This window comes from Tetrao urogallus (assembly GCF_951394365.1).
Source record: "Tetrao urogallus genome assembly, chromosome: 2".
Classification (NCBI taxonomy): domain Eukaryota; kingdom Metazoa; phylum Chordata; class Aves; order Galliformes; family Phasianidae; genus Tetrao; species Tetrao urogallus.
In genome coordinates, this window is record NC_136814.1 from 79,546,858 (window position 1) to 79,572,769 (window position 25,912).

At 40.9% G+C, this 25,912-nt stretch overlaps 1 protein-coding gene across 2 annotated transcripts in view; it reads left to right on the plus strand.

Annotated features, from left to right (window-relative positions):
• Nucleotides 1-5,520: 5,520 nt before the first annotated feature.
• Nucleotides 5,521-25,912, plus strand: part of FILIP1 (filamin A interacting protein 1) — a gene marked incomplete at both ends in the record, with an annotated part of 60,841 nt that continues 40,449 nt past the window's right edge. For both annotated transcript variants that reach the window (XM_079550003.1, XM_079550002.1), the window contains 2 exons: nt 5,521-5,793; nt 24,057-24,230. In XM_079550003.1, the coding sequence (XP_079406129.1) occupies nt 5,521-5,793; nt 24,057-24,230 (447 nt within the window). The remainder of the gene's footprint in view (nt 5,794-24,056; nt 24,231-25,912) is intronic.

The window sequence follows — 25,912 nt, forward strand, 5'->3', positions numbered from 1 at the left end:
GGAGAACAAACTGCTGTCGACGGGGGAAAAGTCTGGAACAGCGAGCAGACTGCCCTCTCTTGACATCCTACTCAGCAAATTCCTCACAGATTTCCTCCCTCTGTCAGTAAAACTAACATAAAGGTTATTTCATAAAATTTTGTGTGGATTGCTAACTTGTGAAAACTGAAGGATTTGTGCCCAAAGCAACAATACAGACTCAAGTAAATAATCATAGCATTTGTCTTTAATGCTTATAGCTTAACAGACGAGGGAAGCAGAAGAGAGACTGAAGAGTTCCCCTGCCAAGTACTAATGCTGTGAGAACATATTGAAATGAGTAGCCAATAAATGTCGAAATTAAGGTGACTGATCATATAAAGCCTTCTTGTTTGACTGGAGACTATTAGGAAAGATTTCCAGTTTAATGTGCAATATGAGGAAGGATGGAAAAAAAAAAACCACAGCAGAATTAAATATTTAATGCTAAAGTTTTTATAAATCATACCAGCTATTTCTTCAGGGATCACAATACCTTTAGCAAATTAGGAATGCTATGAGACACAGAGATGTGATCAGGGTGGACAGCAGGAGAACATTTGTTAGCATCATTAGACAGGCAGTGTCCCCAGTACCAAATTGGATACTGGGGTGAAACAACAAATCTGCCAAGTTTGGGAGACCAAAATAATGTTGTGCAACTGGTCAGAAACTTTTCATGTTTTTGATGGTTTCAGAAATGCAGATGGATATCCAGAATGATAATATTGGGCCTCATTCCCAAACACTGTATTTCAGCCAAGATCACTGGTGTGTTCTGGCTGCTTCACACTGCTCTAATTAGAAATCAGTCTTACAGCTGCTTTGTAGTCCTAGAGCACTGCGGACCAGCTGGATCATGCCATTGACTTTGATCCCCAAACTCCTTGGAAATTACTATGTGAATTCCAGCCTTTCCTGTCATTGTTTAGGCTTGAGTTCACCTGCACCTCTGGTTTCAGTATACAACACCTTTGTGTTTGGATAAGATCGGAAAAGTATCAACACTGTTAACTGAAGACAAGAGTAGTTGTGGTCATTGCCCTGATTTTGACAAGCTTTTATACAAAGTAATGCTATTAAGGGCAGTGTCCCCGAGTAGCACACTGACACACTTAGTGTGACATAAGACTTGCTGCAAAATAAATCTACAAATTTCAAATAAATTTTATGAATTACGAAGGTTTGATTTCTTTAGTGACAATCATAATCTAATGAGCTAGTTGATGCAAAACTCCATACAGTTGGTTAAGCTACTGTGCCTCTGCATTCATGACTTTTGAAAAAAACACAAATTGTCATTTGTCCTCGTGGACTTCTCTTGATTTGCACTGAGTTAAAGCACACTTTAAATATGTATTTGTCATTTCTTCATTAGCATACTTAAAAAGCTATAGTCTACTATTCAGTCTTTACAAAGCTTCATGAATTGCTATCTCTGTTCCCACGGGGACAGGTGGATTAAAGTGGCTGTCCCGAGTTACAGTGTGACAGGGTGACACACTGGTTTACATGAAGTTTGGCATAGGCAGCTCAGCGCAGATAGTTGATTAGTTGATAGTTGATAGTTTGAGCTGGGCAGAAAAAAACCGGATGAGGTTTAACAAAAGCAAGTGTAGAGTCTTGCATCTGGGGAGGAATAATTGCATGCACCAGTACAGGTTGGGGGATGACCTGCTGGAGGGGAGCTCTGCGGAGAGGGACCTGGGTGTCCTGGTGGAGGACAGGTTGGCCATTAGCCAGCAGTGTGCCCTTGTGGCCAAGAGGGCCAATGGCATCCTGGGGTGCATTAAAAAGAGCGTGGCCAGCAGGTCAAAGGAGGTGATCCTCCCCCTCTGCCCTGGTAAGGCCTCATCTGGAGTACTGCGTCCAGTTCTGGGCTCCCCGGTACAAAAAAGACAAGGATCTCTTGGAAAGAGTCCAGCGGAGGGCCACAAAGATGGTGAAGGGCCTGGAGCATCTCTCCTATGAGGAAAGGCTGAGTGAACTGGGTCTGTTCAGCCTTGAGAAAAGAAGACTGAGAGGGGACCTGATCCAGGTCTATAAATATCTAAGGTGTGGGGGGCAGAATGGCGAGGCCAGACTGTTTTCAGTGGTGAGTGGAGACAGGACAAGGGGAAACGGCCGGAAACTGCAGCATAGGAAGTTCCGCACAAATGTGCCCAAGAACTTCTTTACAGTGAGGTGACGGAGCACTGGAACAGGCTGCCCAGGGAGGTGGTGGAGTCTCCTTCTCTGGAGATGTTCAAGACCTGCCTGGATGCCTACCTGTGCGACCTGCTGTAGGGAACCTGCTTTGGCAGGGGGGTTGGACTCGATGATCTCTGGAGGTCCCTTCCAACCCCTACAATTCTGTGATTCTGTGATTCTGTGATTATGCTGTATCTCAACTAGTCATGAGTTAAATTTAAATTCTCTTGTGCACCTTCAGGCTGTCATCTTTCTACAGGGGGATCATTAACGCAACGTGTTACCAAGCAATGTAATGAAATAATCTGTTTTCCAGTGGAAAACACATGTAAGAGAGACTTGCAGTATTCATTCTTAAAACGTGTAAGATGTTCTAGAGCCACAAGGCCATTCACTGTAATCCATGAAAAATAAGCCATGGTTAAGAGATGAAAGTAGCTGGAGGCTGTGGCCCACAGGGACTCAAAAGGAAATACTCAGAAAATACAGACAGATTGGATCCCAAGTGCTCTCTCCTGAGAGGAAGTATGGCTGGAAAGTTAAAAACCCATTAAAGTTAAACAAATTGAAAGTCCCTATCTGAGAGGAAACATAGTACAATGTTTATTTTTCCATTACAAACCTGAGACCTAAAAGATTTCCTGTGGTTCTCAGGTATTGTTTGTGGCTATAATGGAGAACTGTTTTTAGAAAGTGTAATTTATGTGTTTAATCCAAGCTATTTGATGAAAAACATACTACACAAGCATTCGGGAAGTGAAAGGCCATTGTATACCTGTATCCCCCATTGTTTGGATAGGAGCAGACCTACAATGCAAGGAATCTCATCATGAAACTCTTGCACTCTAAAACTTTGGGTCAAATTCGCTCCTTGCTTAGGCTGTTGGCTGAGTTCCATTAAGTTAATGAAGTAAAGGCATGAGTAACCAATGATAATAAAAATCCTATCTTCCTGCTGAGTGTGAAACTACCAAAATACAAAGCTAATCTGAGCAAGAGATTTATAACACTGGCCTGAGTCAAATAAGTAGCAAGCTGCAACAAGCCCAGCATAACATTAGCCAAGCTGATTAGTCAATGTATTTTAGGGTTTGCTCCATTTGCTCCAGTCTGCTGCTCTGAGATCCTTATCAGCGAAGTGTGTGACGTTAACAATGTTGAGAAGCATCTGTTTGACTAACATACAAGCTGCAAACTAAATCTAGAGGTGAATTTAAGTGACAGGAAAGATTTGGAAGCAAAGGAATATTATTCATTTGATCTACTGATATGAAAACTAGGCAAGTTTCAGGCATACAGGCCCTTCCTCAGCTTTCTTTTCTTTGTTTTGCTCCAGCAACTCAGACTGTAGTTGATCCAAAACAAGATACTTTTCTGCACAAATCTTGCCTTCTTAGTGTTCTTGATTATCTTAGGTCAACTGGCTTTAAAAAAAAAACACAAAACCCTTAAGGTTGCAGAAGATGTGACCATATACAGAAGTAGATTGGAGTAAGGCAATGTGAACTTCTGATAGTCTCCCTTGACTGTTATATAAGCCATTTCAAATAAGACTTTTTAGGAAACCAGCTTAATTTAAATTCACACTGCCTTACATTTTACCTTTGACTTTGATCCTGAACCAAGCCTAAACTCACTATTGCCTTTTATTTTGTATGGCAGAAATAGCTTGATCCCAAGCAATGATCAAGACTGCCTAACGGACAATAATGACAGGACAATTACAGTCCTAGATGTACTATAACTATTATTTAATAGGAAGGTGACAGAATTGAAATATGGATCCATGAACAAACATGTCTGAGTATGTTTTGTGCATCTTTTTAATATTGATAAGTATTGAAATACACACTGATGAATCTCTACTGTCTTCTGTGCCATTTTTAATCAGTGGCAAGGATGAAAGGTTACAGGGTAAATGGGCCTTTAAGGAATGTCAACCTTCTTGGTCAAGTCTTCACTGTCAAGGGAGAAGAAAAAGAAAACTTTTTCATTGGAGGAGAAAACAGGCAGATTAGTCTAGTTTCCGTTGAATGTGTTGCATATATGTTAACTTGGAAAGGGCTTACTGGTAAGAAAGAGAACTATGAAAAGATCTGAAGGGCAAGTGGCTTGATTTGATTTTGCTAATGGGATCCAAAAAGACTATTGTTTGGTGAAGATGATATACAAAGGGTGATTTTAGCAGCTGTGTTTTATGTGACACTATGTTACTTGTAAACTAAATGATCCCAAAGCTCCCATTCTGTCCGTGAGGTCCAATAGCATAATCTGTATCTGCTCACACTACTAAACTCTTCTCTTTTGGGACAGAGTGGCTGCAGCTGGATGGTCTTTGGGACTAGTCCTTGGCTTGGGCCAGGTGCTGGTTGGAACTGTGGTGATTCTCCTGGACCAAAAGTGTGCTAACGAGCTGCCAACAATTTGGTGATAAAGAAGGTCCAGTACCAGAGCCCAGGAACATTTACTGTCACTGTTTGATGTCCTAGGATAGAAATAGGCTCAGTATGTAGTGTAGATGCTTAAAGGAACAGAGCTGTGAGAGGTCAGTAACCAAGACCTGACTTTTTGGAGAAAAACTAATTTTCTGGAAGGACTGCTCTGATTCTGCCATTTAGCTCTTAATGTTTTCATGCCCTCTTGCGCTCTCAATCCACACTTCTTTTCCGGTTTGCTTCATGGCATTTGTAGCCTAACAACCTCAGACAGTACTTAGCCTAAGATGGAGTTTGCCTTCCCAAGTTTTCTTAGTTACCTCTAATATAACCAATAAAACCAATCCTTTGCAGAAGGAGACTGTAGAGTGACCATTGTCATCAGGTAGTCACTGCACTCTCTCATAGAGAATTTATACTCAAGAAATATGCTTTTAAACAATTTAATTGCATTCTTGTCTCTCAAGTAAACCTGACGTTAAAATAAGACTTACTACAACAAACTTTTATTTTATAGTGATAGATTGTGAATGATCAAAATGTTGACTTTTGGAAAAAGACTCTGGAAAATGTTCTTTATCATCTTCCTGCAACACTTAATGCTCCATACATTGTAACTCATATCAATGTCTTGACATACTGGCAAACATGGTTACCCTTACTTTAGGACTGTCTTAATTTATAACCAATGCTTTGGATTCAGTGTTTGCCACACACAAAATCGTTGAGATGTTTGAGCGTTCTGTGCCCTTCCCTTGAGTATAACAGTGTATTTCAGTATTTATAAGATTGTTGTTCTTCCAAGAGACAGTATTTCTGCTGCGGTTTTTTTGTGAGTAATTTTGTTTATAAAATGCTTATTTCTTTCTAGGTAGGGATGAGATCCCGAAACCAAGGCGGAGGAAGCTCGTCTAACGGGCACTTGTCCAGTTCCAAGCCTGTCATCAGCCATGCAGAGAACGAAAAACTCCAGGATGATGCCAAGAAAAAGAACAAACCTCATCGGAAGGAAGATGAGGTCATGGTTTCAGCAACTGTCAAACGGCACTCAAAATCACCTGGACCTAGTGAACGAAAGAACAAGAAATCCATAGAGTTTTCTAAAGAGGACTTGATAAAACTCCTCAGTATAATGGAAGGAGAACTACAGGTAAATTAAACATCTTTTTTTACTATATCTATATCTATTTTTATCCATACATTTTAGGTTGTCCATCACAGGGCTCAGGAGACTGTGACGTGCAAATATAAGCCAAAGGATTATAAGGAGAGAGCAGTGCTAGCTGGTGTTTAACAAGACAGTCACAGTTTAAAGTACTGCTTTATTTACCATCTTTATATCAGGTAGTGAAGCAAGAGAAATTACAAACCTGTAAGAACTGATAAAAGGGACTTCTGATTTTGTAGAGGAAATGGACCTGGGGGTATTGATTGATGCTCGGCTGAACATGAGCCGACAGTGTGCCCAGGTGGCCAAGAAGGCCAATGGCATCCTGGCTTGCATCAGAAACAGTGTTGCAAGCAGGAGCAGAGAGGTGATTGTTCCCCTATATTCAGCACTCGTCAGGCCGCACCTCGAGTACTGTGTCCAGTTTTGGGCCCCTCACTGCAAGAAAGATATTGAGGCCCTGGAGCGTGTTCAAAGAAGGGCAACGAAGCTGGTGAGGGGTCTGGAACACAGGCCATATGAGGAGAGGCTGAAGGAGCTGGGAATGTTCAGCCTGGAGAAGAGGAGGCTCAGGGGAGACCTCATTGCTCTCTATAACTTCCTGAAGGGAGGTTGTAGTGAGCTGGGGGTCGGCCTCTTCTCTCGTGTCATTAGTGATAGGACCAGGGGGAATGGTTTCAAGCTACGCCAGGGGAAATTCAGGCTGGACATGAGGAAGTATTACTTTTCAGAAAGGGTGGTCAGGCACTGGAATGGACTGCCCAGGGAGGTGGTGGAATCACCGACCCTGGGGGTGTTCAAGGAAAGACTGGATGTTGCGTTGAGGGACATGGTTTAGTAGGAGCTATTGGGAATAGGTGAACGGTTGGACTGGGTGATCTTTTAGGTCTTTTCCAACCTTAGTGATTCTATGATTCTATGATTCTATGATCTCAGAAAGAGGTGCAGAGCAATCACAAGGGAATTAGTTCAGAACAAAGCAAGCAAATACAGTGAGTGTAATTACAGTCTTTAATACAAACATTCAAGGGAGAAATCTGTAAGGTCAGTAATACTGGAAAAAGACTCAAGATGGCCCAGGACCCTGCACATATCAGGGGGGTTGCTCAAGTCTCAGCCAAAGCTCTCTCTGCCTGGACTCTGTATATCCCCTGCTTTGCCTATTGGTTTTCTTTCCTGGAGCAGTGCTCACTGGAAAGCTTTCAGTTGTCCTGATTTGCATGCTTATTCATCCCTTTCTGCAATAGGACTGCTTGTCTAATTTATCCCGTCTTTTATTTCCACTTTAATGGTGTTTTTTTTATTGCATTTAGACAAGCAGAAAACAACTGCCCATTGTGTTTGAAAACATTCTGTCTCAATGCTTTTATTCCATTTAACCGTAATTATTTAGTATTTCATACTTTATTTTTCCTTGAAACCCACATTTAAAATGTTTTTACTTTAATTTTGGAGTCCTTACCATCATATCATAAAGCAGATGTTTTAGAAGTGATCAATTAATTTCTTTGGTATGTGAGTCACCTTAGTTACACCGTTACTGCAACTGCCATTTCATCGTACTTCAGGTTACCAGAAAGTACTTTTGAGTTTCAAGAAATACGTTTTCAAAGTAAATAATTGTGTTGCAAAGACAGAGAACAGTCATTTTACAGTGAAAAAGTGGACAAAAGCAAGAAAATATGTTGAATGCGATTTCAGGAGGAAAAAAAAAACTTGTATCACTGCAGAATAGTACCCACATTCACAGTGTTTAATTTTACTTTATACAAAAGCTTATATGTGCCAGTTCCTAAAAGATGAAGCTATCATTCAGATAGAATAAAGCCAAACCTGATTAGAAATGTATGATGTTTGTGTGGTTCAGAAACCTTTACCCTGAAGCCATCATTTTGGTCTTGGAAGGGAATTCCAGGAAAGTCACTAATGTTTCCTGGGTTGCAATAACTATGGTCTGTATTCTTATCTCTGAGTAACTCTCCTGTTCTATACATGGAAATTTAGATCTTCGCCATCATTTTACACCTTGGAGCCAAGTTATGCAACCTTTAAAGGACTGCCCATCTTCTCATTATCCCCATGAGTAAGGTGGGGATAGCTGCCATCTACTCTGTAATATGGGCTGAAATTTCTCAGCAAGCTTATAAATCCATTGCCCTGCACAATATTTTTAGGGATATTCCTCTAAATACAAAACCTATAGAGATGTTAGGCACTGCTAAAGTATCCCAGCATCACAGGACAGCTGTGAGGACAAACGCTCCAATAACTGTAAAGTGAATCTGTTTTTCTGCTTCCCTACAGTCAGGGACAGGAATCATTTTGGTTTTTATTCATGAGTTATAATTTCATTTAAAAAAACTCTGTTTGAGTTTGTTATTTACATGATACCTGGTGAACTGTTGCTGAAGTGGGCAAGCTATAGCTCATTGGCTTGAGATGAGAGCCTGGCTTTGACATGAGAGCCTGGCTTTGACAGTGCAAGTGAAGATGAGCCAAGGCAGGCTCCAGCCAAAGTAAATCCTCTGGTATTACCTCCTGGCTGTCACAGTGACCTAATACACTGAGTCATTTCGTGGCTTTTCATTTTCAAATCTGTACAGACGTCGCTGGTGGCTGGCTGGCATTTTGTTGGGGTGGAAGATCAGGCTGTGGTTTATTTTGAAGACACTTCAACATTGGCAAAGCAAACAACGTATAGGCATATGTGAGAAGATTTTGTTTTCAGAATAACAGCAGGCTGTACTTATAGGGTCATCCAATTATTTCTATAGAAAGAATGCCATTAAATACCATGACTGTTAGCTCAGCAGCCATGATCTGCACTACCCAACGCAGTGCTGGATGACATTGCCTTGCACACTCCAAACAGTGATCTCAGCTAGGGAAGTAATGGCCATGGCAACTATGGGCTTCAGGAACATAAACTGCTAATGTATGCATATGTTTCATATGCTTGGCTCACTGTGCACACCATCTGACATCATAGCAACTATAGGCACAAGTCATACGGCTGCCAGTATCAGTTCTGAGTCCCTACCGTGAGACCTCATTTCTCCTTTGTAATTTGTAAGGTGAAATTGCCAGTAAACAGTGTAAGCATGCCCCAACAGTGATGTTTATGTCTCTTTTTTTCCTTCATTATAATGACCTCAGGTAGCTTGCCTTTATTTTAGCTTCCAGTGCCAAGTTGGACTCAACTTTGCCTGTTGTCAGATTTCCTGTCTGGGCCTTATACTCTCACTGCATGTAGAGGAGACAAAGTTTTCATCAACAGCTGAGGTCACTGTAGCTTAGGCCTTATTTTGTAAGAAAATGAAAGGAGCAAAAAAGTACACAGAAGCCGCAGTGATGAAAATGTGTCCTAATGTTCATGACAGGAGAGCTCTTAAGTACAAGTCTCAGAAGGAAAGGGAGAAGCAAATAGACTGATGAGAGGAACTGTTTTTAAAGCCATTGTAGCTCTGTCAAGTGTCTTTTCTCTTGTAGGATCCTATTGCTTATATTAAAAAAACAGTGTTTACATGTTTCTAAACACATGCTGAGTACACAGAAGCAAAATTCCATGAAGATGTTTTCTTCCTATGCAAGGGAAAAAAAAAAACAACAGTTTTTAAAGACTATCAAACTGATTTGAACATAAAATTTCAAGTATCAGTAGAATACATTGGACCATGAAGGCACCGTGTTAATTTGTATGATTGTTTCAGGCTTTCAGTCAAACCAACATGTAAATGTTACTAATTACGGAGCAGCGCAGACAGTGTGAATCTCCACAATGATGATACAGTCCTATCTGTGGCTCACGGATTTTTGTTCAATAGCCCATGTGTTTGTCATGCATATATTTCCTGTATGCTGAGCACATCTCAGCAATATCAAAACTGATTTTCAACATTACCTGGTTAGGGGTCTGAGGGGAAATGAGCAACAGTGTTCATATATTTTTATGATTTGCTCTTTTATTGCATGTTTGGGAAAAGAACAATTATAAAATTTCATTTACAAATACAACATCCACTGCAGATCATTGAGTTTTTCAAGGAAAAATAATAATAATTCTTAGCTAGATTCTGTGCCTTTGTAGACAGATGACTAGCTTGGGAGATGGTTTCTATGTTTCACACCAACTAAAATATGAGCAACTAATCCACTTCAGGCCTTTGTTATAGTCCATGCTTTATTGTGTTTCTCCAATGCAGAAATGGCATTCATCTCCTGCAGCTCAGAAACCCATTCCCACTGAGGTCCTTTGCATGAGTTAGGACAGACGGACACACTCCCTCGGGTAGCTGCTGTGGTGGAGCAGAGGTGCTCCTCAGAGGCAGTAGAATGGGGGTGCATGAGATATGTGGTAAGGTACCTGGTGTATGGGATGGGCAGTATGTGAAATGTGACACATTGCAAATGAGACTGTAAAAAATACAGGTTAAACATAGATAAACCATAGGACACAATACGTGAGGAGTCTTCAGAGTTTCAAATAGTTTAATGTGAGATTGGTTTCATACTTACTTCTGAGAGGAAACACTGTGTAGCAGATATTAAGAAGTAAATCCATTTGCTTGACTTCCCTCCTTCAAGCCCAAATGACTCTGGTGTCAAAGAAACTGTTTCCTTCAATTTGTATTTATTTAAGATTTCATCTGATGGTTCCTCTGAGGGCTTACCCAAAGCATCAGAGTAACAGTGCACAGGAGAGGATGTCTCCTATTTTCTGAGGAGCAGCATCTGCTGTACTGGAAGGTATACTCCACCAGTATCCCCATCCCTGGCTTGGCAACCTTCTTGTCATGGCCAGTCTGATTTGGTCATTCTGTTGAGGTTGCTAGTCCAATGCAATTAAGACTACCAAATATTGAGAGGACGGAATTGGTTTTAAGGTTTGGACCTTCCACATGTGAAGGAAAGCTCCTTTTCTGTGGCAGTCAGGGCTTGTTTGCAAGCCTCAAGCCAAAGGAAAGGATCAGAACAGGGAGATCTAGAAGACAGGATTGCAGGCAGGATTCTTGGGATAAAGCCCAAGAATTACATTGGGTCTTGTCTGCTGTAGTCCCTGGCCAACCTTGCTGGCTTCTCATAGGCCTGACAACATTGGAGGACCTTTGCCTTAGTAAGTTAATTGTGTTTGTGCTGCTGGTTATCAAACTGCACATTGCACTGGCAGCTTTATTAGCTGCTGGAGGGGTTATTGAGGGGCAGTTACAAGTCTGGTTGCTGCTGGCTAAAGTAGGATAACCATGTGGGGGAAGAGCTCTTACCTGGCTGACCCAGAAGGAAGTTGCCTCAGGCTGCTGTGAGTTTCTCCTTGCCCTGGGCATTTCAGGGAAGGATTTGCAGAGGTGGATGAGGGCTCTGTTTTGTTCTCTCTGGGATGGCGCTAGGGAAATACTTAGGTACAGGTGGCTGTACATCCTGCCACAAAGTAAATCCTCTCTCATAACAAACTCAAACAGCAGGATCCTTGATGAGTTTGGTAATATACTAACTATAGCATGCTAATATTTTAAAAGATATTTTAGCATTTATCAGCTTTCTATCATAAAACTAAGCTTTGTAAATGTAAAGGGGGAAAAGAGAAATATTTCATCATTCCATTTCCTGCTTTCTACTTTATTTTCTCTTAGTACATATACATATTTTATTAATACATTTTATTCTATTATAATTATGCTCTGTTCTCTTTCCTAAGAAAAGTTTCTTCCCCTTCTTTTGTTTTCTTTCCCTTTTCTTATTTCTCCAGTTTTGACCTTTTTCCTTATTCTGCTTTTCTGCCACTTCCTAATTCAAGGTTTTCTTCATTCTCATATTGTATGTGCATTCATTGACCCATTTTCCTTAGAGCCCTTGACAAGCAAAAAACATTCATCTGCTGCAAATCAAGTCCCTCCACCAATTCTTTAGACAACTAGTTCATTTAGCCTTCATTGTGAGTTTATCAGGACGTGTTTTAAGACTGGGTAGGTTGTTCACCTTGGCTACTTCTATTGGAAAATAGTACCAGAACTGAAAAACTTTAATGCTTAGCATTTTTTTTTTTTTCTTTTAATTTCTGGTCCAGTTTTAATTATGTCCAGTGAAACTTTATGAAATCTGTGCTAGATGCCAATCACTTTTTAAATAGCTTGCCTGTCTCTCTATGGTTTAAGATCTGCTGTGTTTACAGATGGCAGGCACACACCCTCTGAGCCTTTGCTTTTCTATGATAGCTGTGTCACCTTCTTTTAGTCTCCTCTAGCAGAAAAGGCTTCCTACTTTTTTGATCATCCCTTGATCAGTGCCTGACTTCATCTTAAATTTCTGCAGCTAGAACTTTGTGCATAGTGTTTTGTACACTGATTTTAATATTTCCTTTTCTATGCCAAAATGGCTTTACTTGACCCTCCCTTCACTTGGTAGTATGATTGACACATGAAAGAATTTGATTCTATAACCATAGTTGTATTATTTTTTCTCTGTATCTTCTTCCTCTTGCTGCTATGTGTAAACTTTCACACAATTCCTTGAACATATTTTGCTTGTTGCAATTCTTTGTCAAGGAAACAAGGGTTTCCTGAGAAGCTGAAGCACCATTGTGACAGCCCCCTCAATATTTCTTGGTTAAAAACACTGTACAAATTCCCATATTTTTCTTCAGTGCCTTTCTTGTTACTCTTGAATTGTTGTGTTTGAATATTGAGTTGCCTGAAGATTTGAGTGATGGGTGTTCGTTAGATGGGTGGAAGTCAGAAATGTTTCTTTTGGATAATATTCAAATTGCAGGAGAAAGTTGGAAAAGATGCCACAGCACTGATCTAGGGGAAAGAGTACATAGCAAAGTGAAGAGGTAAGAGCTTCCACATGGTCATTAGCCATATCTTACAACCTGAACAGCTACAGTTATCTGAAGACAAGCCTGAGTGAAAACAGTATATACAGCCACATAAGAGTGTATGTGGAGCAACTTAAGTATTTGTAACTGTGAAGTCTTAATTGGATTTGGAAGAGTTTAGGATTTTCTGAGCATATCGTACAGATGAAATTCAAATTCCCCCCGAGAGGATCCTGGCATGCACAGAGCTGCAGTGGAAAAAATGAAGGTAGGGGTAATGTGAGGAGAGAGAAGTAACTTAAGGAGAATTGAATGAGAAGAAAGAGGTTAGACAAGAAGAAAATGAGTGTGATAAAAGGGGAATGCAACAGCGATAAATGGATCCAAGCTAGAAACATGGAAATAGAACAGAGAAAAGAAGAGAATTAAGATGGTACCCATATTGCATCCTAAAAATGTCTGGCATAAGAGTATCACCATGAGGAATTAAAAAACACTCTCCCATCTGTCTGACTCCTTGTTTGTTTGTATTTTCCTAGTGAAGCAGGCTTTTGCAGGACAAAAAATCAATTTAAGGCAAACTTCAGACCACAAATGCTCTTATTTTCATTCAGTAATTTGTAGCCAGATATGTTTTTGTTTTTGTTTTGTTTCAGCAGCATGTTTTCTTGTAGTTTGCAATCGTTTGTGTTCAAAATGCAAGAGATACTGATCTTGTCTAGCTAGTCACAATAATTACAAATTAAATTAAAAAAAAAAAATCCTGCTGTATTATGAGATAAAAAACAGATAAGGCAATATACTGAAGGAGTTAAATTGTGCTATTCAGGCAATTTCCTGCTCCCTCTGAAATTAAGGGCAGAGGTGCTATCAACCATAGTGATGATAATGATCTTTTTGGTCATAAAACTGCTTTAGAATTATGTTTTTGAAATCATTATCCTTACTAAAATGTCACTTTCACTGGACAGCTATAAGCTGAAAACCTCTTCCACAAAGATGCTTTAACATTCTTTTTTGCTTATGCCTGAACTGCACTCACTGGAACTAGATGTTGCATAGGCTTAGAGGACCAGAAGAGGGAAGAGTAACTGGCAGGTGTCTCCATTCCATTGAACATCTCATCTAGAGTGGAGGGAAGGGGATAAGCAGATTGGTTTGATGGTGTTGGTGTTTTTTTTAATGTGTTTGTTAAAAAATTACTAATCTTCTTTCCAAAACCATACAGAAAGTACTGCTCTGGACCAACTTTAAGTTTTTGTCTTGTTTCCATTGGGATCAGTATCCTTTACTGATCCTCCTATCCAATCTTTTTAAAATCATTTTAATCAGCTAATATCATTTAACTGGTTTGGTGTTGTTTTACTGTGTGTTTGTTTTTGTTGTTTGGTGTTTTTTTTTTTTCATTTACTCAATATAAATTGTACACTCACTGCAACATTAATGAGAAATTTTATATCTTTTTGCGTTTTCTTGGGGGAAGGCTCACACTGTGGGAAAGAACACGGCCAGTCCATTTGCAATAAATGCTAGATGCAGGGCTTTAAAATATCTGGGATTCTTGGGAAAGCCTGCAATGAGCATATGTCTTATGTGTCATGCTGCTGTCCAGTTCTCTGAGTCACCAGTTGTTAATTTAACATTTCTGTTGTAGCTGAGTTTTATTAACTTTGCTGCCCCGATTGTGTGTTTATTGAGTTTGAGTCTCTTGTTCTCCAGCTGAGGATCAGATAAGCTCTTGAGAGCAAAACTGATTATTTTCCATCCAAAATGAGCCTTAATAAAAACAAACATAAGCTTTTATATAACAATTGTGGGAACATGACTATCTTGAGAAAATGTTTTGTTTCTAGGGTTAAAGGCTCCACCTATTGGTTGACTAAAACGAAAGAAATGCAACATTTTCACATAGAAGACGGCTGGCCCTACAGAGCATCCTGTGTCTTGCCACATCTTTGCGAAATTGTTGGCTTCAGTGTAGAATTTTGCATAAAGTCCAAAGTAAAACGAGCTCAGTGATTATGTCTGAGGGCTGCAAACACGTGGCACCCAAACTGATGCACTGCTGAAAGATTATTGAAGGAAGTCCTTTAAGACAGGAATGGTTTGGATTTTGCGAATGTTTCTTATCCTAGAAATGATTGTTTTTCTTTGGGAAAACAAGACAAAACAAACTCACACACACAACAAAAAACAAACAAACAAAAAAACAGATTAAAAGCCTTCTTCCATACCAGCAAAATTAGTGGAACCAATTGACCTAAGTACAGTTAGATGGTAACTTCCAGACATTTGTGGCCTTTGTGTTTAAGATGGAAACAGAAGTGTTGATGGAGTTAGGTTTATAATGAAAGCTTGGTTTAGGCAGCCTCAACATCTCAGGCAAAATGGCATTTTAAGAAACTCCATTATTGTTCCTGGGAATGCAGTAGAGCAATGGAAAAAGGAGAGGATACGTACATGATGTGTGGGGAGGGCACGAGGAAGGACAGACATAGCAAGATCCAGGGACTTCAGAGGCAACTGGAGGCTGTGAAACATCAAGGGCATGGGCAAGGGCCCTTATTCTGTGCCTTTCCTTGTCTATCCTAAGTGACTTTTTTCAGAGAGCTCACTCCCCTCCTTTGATGATTCCTCTATTTAAATAAGCGGCTATGCTGGTAAGTGCTTGCTGTAATGCAGTCCTACTATATTTGCCCATTCATCAGTCACCAGTAACTTAAAAATAATGCACAGAGCACTGAAAAACAGCTTCTTGAAGCCAACAAAATGCTTGGACAAGAGAAAGTTGTGTATACAGTTTATTATACGTGTATACACATTTATGTCTGCTGGTAGCTTGCTCTGGGTTATGCTCCAGCCTCTGTGGGAGAAGCCGTCATCCTGACGGCTATGTCCCCAGCGGCACCAGCTTGTCTTTCATCCTGTCCTTCTCCACACGTGATTATTCCTGCCAGAGGATAGCCAGAGCACTGTAGAAAAAAATGCACGGGTGGATTTGTTACTCTTGAAGAGAGGGTAGGTAAGTCCTTGTAGAATCAACGAATCATGAGTCGTATGTGGTAGTCACTGGAAAGAGGTCCATGAACAGAAAGTGGATATCTTCGGTTTTGGTCCAGACTGGTTGCCATAAGATTAAAGGAAAGATGATAACACAGGAAAAAGGAAATTTACTGCTTTTTCTATTATCCTTTCATAAATCATCTTTTTTTTCCCCTCTTAAATACGTGCTAACTGATCACAAAATAAATTGTGATCACTAAAGGAATACAGCCTTACTACCCAAATCCAGCTATAAAGATTGCCTTAATGTGGGTGAAATGTGCTATGATTTTAGTAATTTCCTATACCGCTGCAGTGGCTCGAGATCTGCCATTCATCTGGGATATGGAAAGCTGCAGATCATTTCCTTAACATGAATAAAGCAGAACAGGGACTGGAGCCACAGGAGATTTCCACGTTTGATTTGAAGTACTGCAACCAGGGAGCTCTCTGCCTGTGCAAACATCGTGGTGAGCAGTGCTCCCACAGCTGCTCAAAGATCTAAAGCTGCTTTGTTAATTACCTCATTTGTTAGGTTGTGCACTGCAAAACAGCAGCCACACACCAGCTCTGAATTGTGAATGCAGTTCTTCATGTGCTGTCATGAACAATTCTCCCTGCTCAAGTGTCCAAAAAGGTGCTTTAACAGATGTTCCTCCATTTCCCTATTGACTGGTTGCATCAATCTGGGGCCTCTGCTTACTGCCGGGCTTCAGATCATGTGCAAAATGTTATTATACGCTTAATGTTGGCTGAGATGTATGACTGGATATGGTAAACCCAAACCAGCGGGTTTAGCTTCTGCGATTCATTCCTGAAGCATGTAAAGCACATCCCAACATGCAGAGTTGTATGCATGATTGACAGTGACCTCTTGCACCCATCTCTCTGCGCTGATGGGATCGTGGCACAATAATTCTGCATGCTGCAGTAACCATCCCATGATTTGGTACTATTAGCAAAAATCTCTTTCTGGGGAAAAGGCAGGATATCCCAAACCCCAATAACTCTGAAAACATTAAGCGGCGTGGAGTTAATACTTGTCGGGGCCTTGCCATGGGAATTTTCTGGCTGTGGCCCAGACTACAGATAATTAATTATGTCAGTGAAAGGCTCTGGTGGCCTGTTTTCTTCAGAAAAAAGTGACATCATCCATGGAGCTCTCTGGCAATAAAGCAGAACAAAGCTGTGTGGGCAGGAAATAACAGACAGATGTCTTCTAGTGCTCATTTGATCTGTTTCAAAGCTTGCTGCAAGAAGTACTATACTGCTCAGTGCTGCTTCTCCCCAGCACTGCAATCTTTAGCAAGGATGTTTTTAAATACAAGAGACTAAATTAATCTCTGATGTAATTCTTCTGGAGCCACTTCAGAAGATTTATGCAGCAGATGAGCTGGTCTGTCATGTACCTTTCCTGCAGTATTGATTTTAGGAGGACTTTCTCTATTATCACTGTAAGATAACTCAGACCATGGTGGTGCACTGCATATGATGATACTGAGGGCTTTGTACAAGGCCAGAAAGTTCTGTACAGTGTGACCAAGTGAGGTCAACTTTGTTTCATATCCCTACAGTCACAAGAGATCACTTGCATTTCCTGATGTATTATACTAAACCTCTGCACAAAAAAAAATAACTCTTCAGTGCAGAACGCACTCTTTACTTCCAGTGCAAATCACACAAATGTGAGTCCAGAAATCTTAAAAGAAATTAGTGCACATGAACTCCAAAGTTTCAAGTATTAGGAAATTTCGCTAAGATGAAGGGCAAGTGTCTTCCTTGAAAGAAAATCAATGCATTAATGTCATAAAATCATAGAAGCAACCATAGAATATCTTAGGTTGAAAGGGACCTTAAAGGCTATGCAGTTCCAATCCCCTACTGTGGGCAGAGCTGTTCCTCATGAGTTCAGGCTGCCCAGGACCCCACTGAAACTAGCCTTCAGTGCCTCCAGGGATGGGGCACCCACAATTCTCTGGGCATCTGTGCCAGCACCTCACTACTCTCCAAGTAAAAAATTTCTTCCTAAAATCTAACTGAAATTTCCCCTTTTAGTTTAAAGCCATCCCCCCTTGTCCTAATAGTATTAGACCATGTCATTAAGCCATCATTTTCAACCATTAGATGAGTGTTGTGAACATGGCTATTTCAGACATCCAGTATAGGAGAGAAAAAGTATTTCTTGAGTTTTTCGCAAAAAGGAGCTTTGCATGATGCAATACACAGTAGAGCATCTAACTTATCAGCTTTGAAGTGTCCATTGTACACTAAATACTTATGGCCCTGAAAGCAAGTTTATACCCAGACCCTGTAGCAGTGTGGAGGGATTGCTTGGGGAAGCAAACCTTTAGCAGAAGCATCCTTCCAGTAGGCAGGATAATTTTTGTGCTCATAGTATCATGAAACAAAAATAAAGAAAATTTGCTTTCTTTTTAATTGTTTGAATTTCATTTTAAAGTAAGAAAAAAAGGGAAGTGACTAAGTTTAAAAGCAGGTTTGTGTTAGGAGCTTTTGCAGATATAGTTTTTCAGCTACAGTTGCCTAAAGATGCTGTCTTCACAAAATCAGAGTAAATAAACACGCTTTATTTACTCTCTGAGGTCTCTAATGGGAACTTTCTGACACAAGACTATTCCTGCCCTGGCTGTGACACAGCATGAGTATGTCCTGGTTAGTGCAGAAAGCAGTGTGAGTGCATCCTCCCCATTTCCTTTAGAAGTATGCCTTGGTCGTGATGTTTGTTAGCTCTAGGTGAAAAGTTGTTAAAGTCTACTGGAATTTAGGAAACCAGCCACTGGCAAGATTACAACATTGCAGGGAGAACCTGTGACCTTATCTAGTTTCTGATGTAATACAGGGCAGCTGCTGCACTATTAATAACCTGAACTGTGTGAAATACAAGTACCAGCAACACAAGTAAGAAGTTAAGCTGTCTGTGGTTTGATTGATATTTCTTGCCATTAATCACTGGCAAGAAAAACCTGACTTTATAAGCATTAAACCTCTGTTACTTGGTGCTTTTACTTCTGCAGGCAGAACAGAATGCTGTGGTAAATAGGAAAAAAGTGCGTAGAAAAAAGGTGTAAGTATCAGAACTTGCTAATATTCTATATGTGTATTCCCTGTAAACATTGTTTCTGGACCTGAGTTTTCAAAACTTCTTTCAGTAAATGGAGAGGATTCTCTTCATACTATTAAAGTATTTAGATCCCTCTGAAGTCATTAGGCGTACTTTAGATGGAGGACTGAGCTATGAGGGAAATAGTATTGGTGGGTGATTTACAGAGCAGTAACACTGTACATTTGCATGAATGCAGTTTATGAACAAACAAAATTTGGGAGAAGAGTTTAGGAAATGGCCTGGCGAAGGATTCCGAGTTGGATTTTATTCTCATCTGGCAGTGATTACTTTGAGTCCATTCAGTCCATCTCGAATGCAACTGATTTTTTTTCCCAATTTATTAGCTGCCTTACATGAAACAAGTCTGAGCAGCCCAGTCCCATTTCCCAGGTGATAAATGGGCTATTGCAAAAATTCCCCGTTTAGTGGGTGCTAAGTTTTGTTGGCGGTCTCACGGGAGAGGCCAAAGACTGTGGGAATGGGGAGAGAGGGCTGTGGTAAATTGGCAGGGCAGGGCAGGAGGAGGAAGCACGTCCGAATGCTGGTCTTGTGTAACAGTCTTTCCATTGACCAAGAATTTGGTTGCTAGGCTGCCAGTCCCCTTTTACAAGCAGCAGAGTCATGCTATTGTTTCCTAAATGGTTTCAATTTTATGCAGGGACTTCTTTACATCCTTTCTATATTATTTAAGTATTTTACTAGGCACGTATTAAAGTGAGAACTTTTGGAACTCAGACCCCTTCTCCACTCTGGCCAGTAAGCCAAAGAAAGCCTTTCTCTTTTATTCTGCCAAAAAGTGAGTATTTCAAGGGAACCGTGTGAAGAGTGGTCCCATGTCAGCCTTCCATCAGAGCGTGCAGTAAGTACTCCTAAGAGAAGAGAGCTGTGTACTGAGAGAGTTCACAGGTAGAAACACAGACCTGCAACTTAAGTATACACACCAGCAACTGAGCAGCAGAGCAGAGCAGGAGGAGCTGTGTGGAACAGCAGTACTTCATTGAATTTTAGCCCCTCAGCGGATGCACTGGAGATTTGAGATGATCATCCTTTAGATTTTGGCACCTGCAGTAAGGACAGAACAAGGCTTAGACAATACAGTTTGATGTAGTTCCTCTGTCAACAGAGGTGGCAGAAAGAGTTTGATGAATTCTCAGCAAACTTTGCTCCTGTAGAAAATGAGTGTAGAAAAACACTTCTCAACCTGTATGGCCTTTTGTGCTTCCCGATAAGTATTTCTAAGATGACCTGTTCATTAATCTGTCTCAATCAGTCCTACTGTTCAGTGGATCAACTGTTTGATAGCACTTGTTAACAGAAAAAACATCTTTATTTTCTGAGTAACCACAGTATCAACAGTACAAATAGAAGCTTATCTTAGTGTTTTCAGGACAATTTAAGTAATGAAGAACTGTAAGGGAAGATGCATTTATTTTCTTAATTCTGCACCTAGACTTTTAAGAGCTTTTCTGGATATTTGCAGTTTTCTGGACTTACTCAAGTAATTCTGTTGAAAGCTGTTGCAGTGTGTGGCCATCTCATGCCTGAATATTCTCTCTCATCAGCACACCTCCATAAAATAAAAATGGACTTGAGAGAGGGCTTTATTGTGTCAAACACCATGTTTCTTCAGCCAAAATGGATAAAACCTTTACTCTGTGATGTACATACACCTTTACTTCCAGTTTGAAATCTCTTCCTTGTATTTGTCTCCGAGCTTACGATTTATGCTAAACTGTGTTGTGCTTTGGAGCAAGGAAGGGCCGTAAGTAGATATGGAAGTAGAAGCAACTTGCCAGTATAGTTCTTCCTAGCTAGGAAGAGGGACCTCTCACACTTCTTTGCAGGTGTGTGTGTTGAAGTAGCCTAAGTGTTTCTCCACAGTATTATGCTGACTTGTTATCTGGGAATGGTTTATATCCTGAAGCTTAGTTCAGTGATGGTTGTTCTCTATACATGGAAAGAAAACATTTTCTTATGAGTTCTCTTCTGGTTTCAGTGGAAAATTTGTCATTTGAAGAAAACATGAAATCATGAAAAATACAGTCCTGCAGTTTCTTCCATGTACTTTTATCTTGAGGGGTGTCAGAGAGACTAATTGGAGTCTGTAAATCCCAAGGCTGGTTGGGAAGATAGGATGTAACTGCCCAGACCTGGGGTGGTGGCATGGCAGAATCTTTCAGTGCTGGGGCTTGACTCTGACCAAATAAAAACAAATTTGTCTCCAGTTTATTATTAGCATGAGATTAATATTAGTATGAGCAACCTGAGTGTCTGTTTATTAGTTTTACAAACTGTTACAGGAACAGAGTATTTGAAAAGATAATGATAGGAGCACTGATCAAGCCCAGAAAAGGCAGAATACATCTTATCATGTGCCTGTGATCCAAGTCCTGACTGCCCACAAAGGAGGACATGAGTGGGTGAGTGCCCATGGGCTGGATAATCCTTCCCTTGGGCTGCAGCAAGGGGCCTCTTTGCTCAGGGTTTCCAGAGCACTGCACTGTGCTCTGGAGCTCTTAGAGATGATGAAATGAATAACTGGACCTGATCCTGGGTAACCTGCTCTGAGTTTCACTGCCTGAGCACAGAGTTTGGACCAAATGGCTTCCATAAAATCATAAATCATAGAATGGATTGGGTTGGAAGGGACCTTAGAGTTCATCTAGTTCCAACACCCCCTGCTATGGGAGGAGTTGCCAGCCACTTTATCAGGTTGTCGAAGGCCCCATCCAACCTGGCCTTGAAAGCCTCCAGGGATGGAGATCCCCAGCTTCTCTGCACAACCTCTTCCAGTTCCTCACCACACACTGAGTGAAAGAATTTCCTCTAATATCTCCCTCCTTTCTTCATTCCAATTATAAGCTCCTTTTAAGTACTGGAATGTCACAATGAAGTCTCCCCAGAGCTTTCTCTTCTCCAGACTGAACAAGAACTGTTTGCGCAGCCTTTCTTCATAGGAGGAGTCCTTCCAACCTCAGCCATTTTGTTGTTCTGTGATGCTGTGGAAAAGAGTGTCCTTCAAAGCTCTGACAGAGCTTGGACAACCTCTTCTTTCTTGATTAGGGGTTTAGTTCCTCTGTTTAACACCACCTACTTCCCAGCTCCTCTCCCACTGGCTCCTGGGGACCCAAAACTGCAGCATCCAGAAACTTCTCTTAACTGGCAAATTTGTTTCAAGGACACTTATTCTCACCTGCTGAAGTTGTTCTGTTTCAGACAATGATGATTAAAGACTAATGAGGCTGGAAGGAAAGTATGCAAAACCTGGACAGGCGCTAGGACATTCGCTGGGAATAGGTTCCTCTGCCAGCGCCTACCGACACTAAATCACCAAGCCGGGGTTGTCTCTGCTTTGCCTCTCAATGTTTAATTACACCATATGGGGCCTGATAGCTGCAATAGGAGAGAATAAATTCATCCTCCCTCCCTCCTTTCTAGTTGAGTCTTCCAACGTAGACCCATTCTTGAGAAATGGGGCTTGACACTTCCTGTGCTTAGGGCCAAAATGAGTCAAGGTTTCAGCATGGTGCATCTTTGGTGTTGGTGCACAGGGCGGAACAGTGCTGCTCCCTTTGTCCCCACATTTTCAGCGCTCCCTTTGCACAGAGATGGCCCCGATCACCGCTTAAGGCGCACAGTGAGACACTGAGTGTGCCTTGGGACAGGACACAGATGGCCCAAAAACTGAGGCCAGGGTCCCCAGGTGCCACTTAATGGACTCAGTGGTAGGTGCAAACCAGCCAAGAAGATTGGACCATCTGCTTGAGGAACCCAATTTAGTCGCTGTCTGACAGCCAGGTGACTGGGGAGGGAGAGGTTTCCTATTCTCTGCCTTGCCAGAGTGTATGATGATTATTACATTCATTCACCATGGAGAAAAAAAACACTCAGATTGGAAATACTAACCTCTTAATAATGAAGACATTAAAATAGCTGTTATTTCTACAGACATGTAAAAAAAAATATATAATATGTTCTTGCAACTGTCTCAGGCTTTCCTAAAAAAACTTTTTTTTCTTTTTTTTTCTTTTTTTTTTTTGTTTTCTGAGAGCAGCATACTACCAGGACATGATGCAGGGAGGTGTACAGGCATTCCTTGGGACTAGCTCACATAATTCATTTGTAGTTGTGACATCCTTGAGTGATGCTCTCTTCCACACTCATGCTGAAAAAACATTCTCTACCATTCCAGTCAGTTATTTGTATCTTGTAGGCAGAACTGCATGCAAGGCTTTCAGTTGCGGTTACAAAGTGTTGTACAGGGCTACCTTACAGGTAACTGTTTTCAACTGACTGGCATGATCTTTGCCTCAAACTCATTTTTTGTTTATTTTCATATCACTTTATTAAGGAAAGATTGAGTGGTCTTTGCCATTTTCTGCAATTGTTTCCATGCTCGTTTTAAGAGCAGGTGATTTGCAGAGCTGTGATGTCTCTGTGGTATTGGGTAAAGATTTAGGATTTGCTACAGCGATTACACCAAGTGCCATTATGAACACTGGAAAACATGAAGCGTTGGCCAGTTCATAAATCCTAAATAGTCATTGTTCATACTGAAGCTGAATTTCTAAGAGATTTTTCCTAAAATATCTGAACTTTTCCTTAGCTCTTGACTTGTCTCCCAGGCTCACATGGGTTGAGCAGGGGAGGGGAGAGAAAAAATGGTGCCGCACCTTTCTGCTTTCCATTGCCGTGGGCTTGTGGGAGATGCATGCTCCAAGGAAACCTGGGACATCCCTTGTGGATTTTCTTTCCAGGGGTTTTGTTTAAGCAAGCAAAAGTTAGAAAACTTTTTTTTTTTTTTAAAGTATTTGAAGATAACTTATAGTCACAAAGTCAGGTAGGAGGCTACTTGGAAATATTTGATGTGAGGCTGTCTGAAAAATATTAATTCAGCCCATTTGTGCTGCTTGTTTTACTCATCCCCTAAATGCAGTCAGAGAACAGCAAGGGCACAAAATAAGTGAAAAAACATGTCAAGATTAATGATGTTCCTTGGCGTTAGTTTCAAGCCAGATAAAAATCCATGGCATTCAAATGTAATGACAAGAAGGAATAGAATAAATAATGCCTACAGGGAGTGCATTTGGCTTACACAGATTGTGTTTACTCTGATATCTCCCAAAGTTCTGAATTTGCATTGGCAGCCCAGCATTCTTCTCATTTTTACTTTTTCTCTGTATGCAGTCTGTATGTATGAGTGCCCCGATTTTCCACGTTTCCCCTGTTGGTTAACAGATTGGCTTATGGTACTGATCTTCTATGTTACAGGCAAGGGAGGATGTGATCCACATGCTGAAGACAGAGAAAACCAAACCTGAAGTTTTAGAAGCTCACTATGGTTCTGCAGCTCCAGAGAGTGTGCTGAGAGTGCTACACAGGGACGCCATCCTCGCCCAAGAAAAATCTATAGGAGAAGATGTCTACGAGAAACCAATTTCAGAGGTAAAAGCTTCTCAGTTTACATCTTCAAGTCTGTGCAGGGGGATTCCTAACCAGAAGGGAAATTGCATGCATTTTGTGTTTATGCAGAATATGGCAGAGGATAATATAATGGTGGTAGAAATGACAAGAAATCAAAGGAAAATTGAATATTCTTGTTAACTTAACCTGCTAAATAAGGGTAAATAAAATCACAGGGTTTGAACACAAATAGTCTAGATGCTCCTTAGGGCTGGTGCAGGGAAGAGAGAATAAAATCTTTGTGTGTTGCATTTCTTTTTTTAGAAATGCAGAATTACAGAAACATTATGGCCACAAGTTGTATCAGAGGAGGTTTAGGTTAGACATAAGGAAGAACTTTTTTCTCAGAGAGTGGTCAGGCACTGGAATGGCTGCCCAGGGAAGTGGTGAAGTCACCATCCCTGGCAGTGTTCAAGAGGCGTCTGGATGAGGAGCTATGAGATATGGTTTAGGAGCCTGTGGTAGCAATGGTAGTGGGAGAACGGTTGGATTCAATGATCTTGCAGGTTGTTTCCAACCTTGTGATTCTATGATTTTTTTTTTCTATGATTTGAGTTGGAAGGGACCCTTAAAGCTCATCTAGTCCAAATCCCCGGCAGTGAACAGAGGCATCTACAGCTACATCAGATTGCCTACAGCCCTGTCCAGCCTGACCTTGGATGTCTCTGGGGACAGGGCATCCACCATGTCTCTAGGCAATTTGTTCAGTACTTCACTGTGCTTATTGTAAAAAATCTTCCTTATATCCACTGTAAATCTCGTCTCTTTTAGTTTGAAGCCGTTTCCCCTTGTCCTATCACAACATACCCTGCTGAAGTGTCTGTCCCCTTCTTTCTTATAGCCCCCTTCAGATACTGAAAGGCTGCTCTCAGTTCTTCCCAGAGCCTTCTCTTCTCCAGGCTGAACAGCCCCAGCTCTCCCAGCCTGTCCTCATAGCAGAAGTGTTTTGTTCCTTGGATCATTTTTGTAGCCCTCCTCTGGATGTGCTCCAACAAATCCATGTCTCTCCTGTGCTGAGGACTCCACATCTGGATGCAGTACTCCAGGTGAGGTCTCACCAGTGCAGAGTGGAGAGACAGGATCACCTCCCTCGACCTGCTTTTGATGCAGCTCAGAATACTGTTGGCTTTCTGGGCTGTGAGAGCACACTGGTGACTTATGTCCACGTTGCCATCAATCCACCTGTATCACCAAGTCCTTTTCTGTGACATAGTAGAGCACTAGCATAGTTCAGAAATGAATACCGTCAGAGATTGATTTTGACCATAATTACAGGATCAAAAATCCCTAATCATATCTTGTCTCTTCACCACCAGGGCTATGAAGTTAGTTCGGCCCCTAAAGGAGATCTGCAGGACTTTAAGCCAAGGATTTAAACTCTTGGCTTAAAATCTAATCTGATAAATAAATATATATATAATAAATAAAGCTAGAATAGATCTGGGAATGTTTGAGGCCACTGTGAGTGCCAAAATAAGCAACCATTGGTCATGGTCATAGTTTCATAACAGTCCAGAGCACAGAAAAAGAGCATGCAACAACATGCCATACAACACACTGTAGCATCTGTCCAATTCTTCATAGTTCTTCTGTTCAGAACACACAGTTTTTTCACCAGAAATTGTCTACCCTGGGTGCCTTTATACTATTCACTTTCGTCGTGG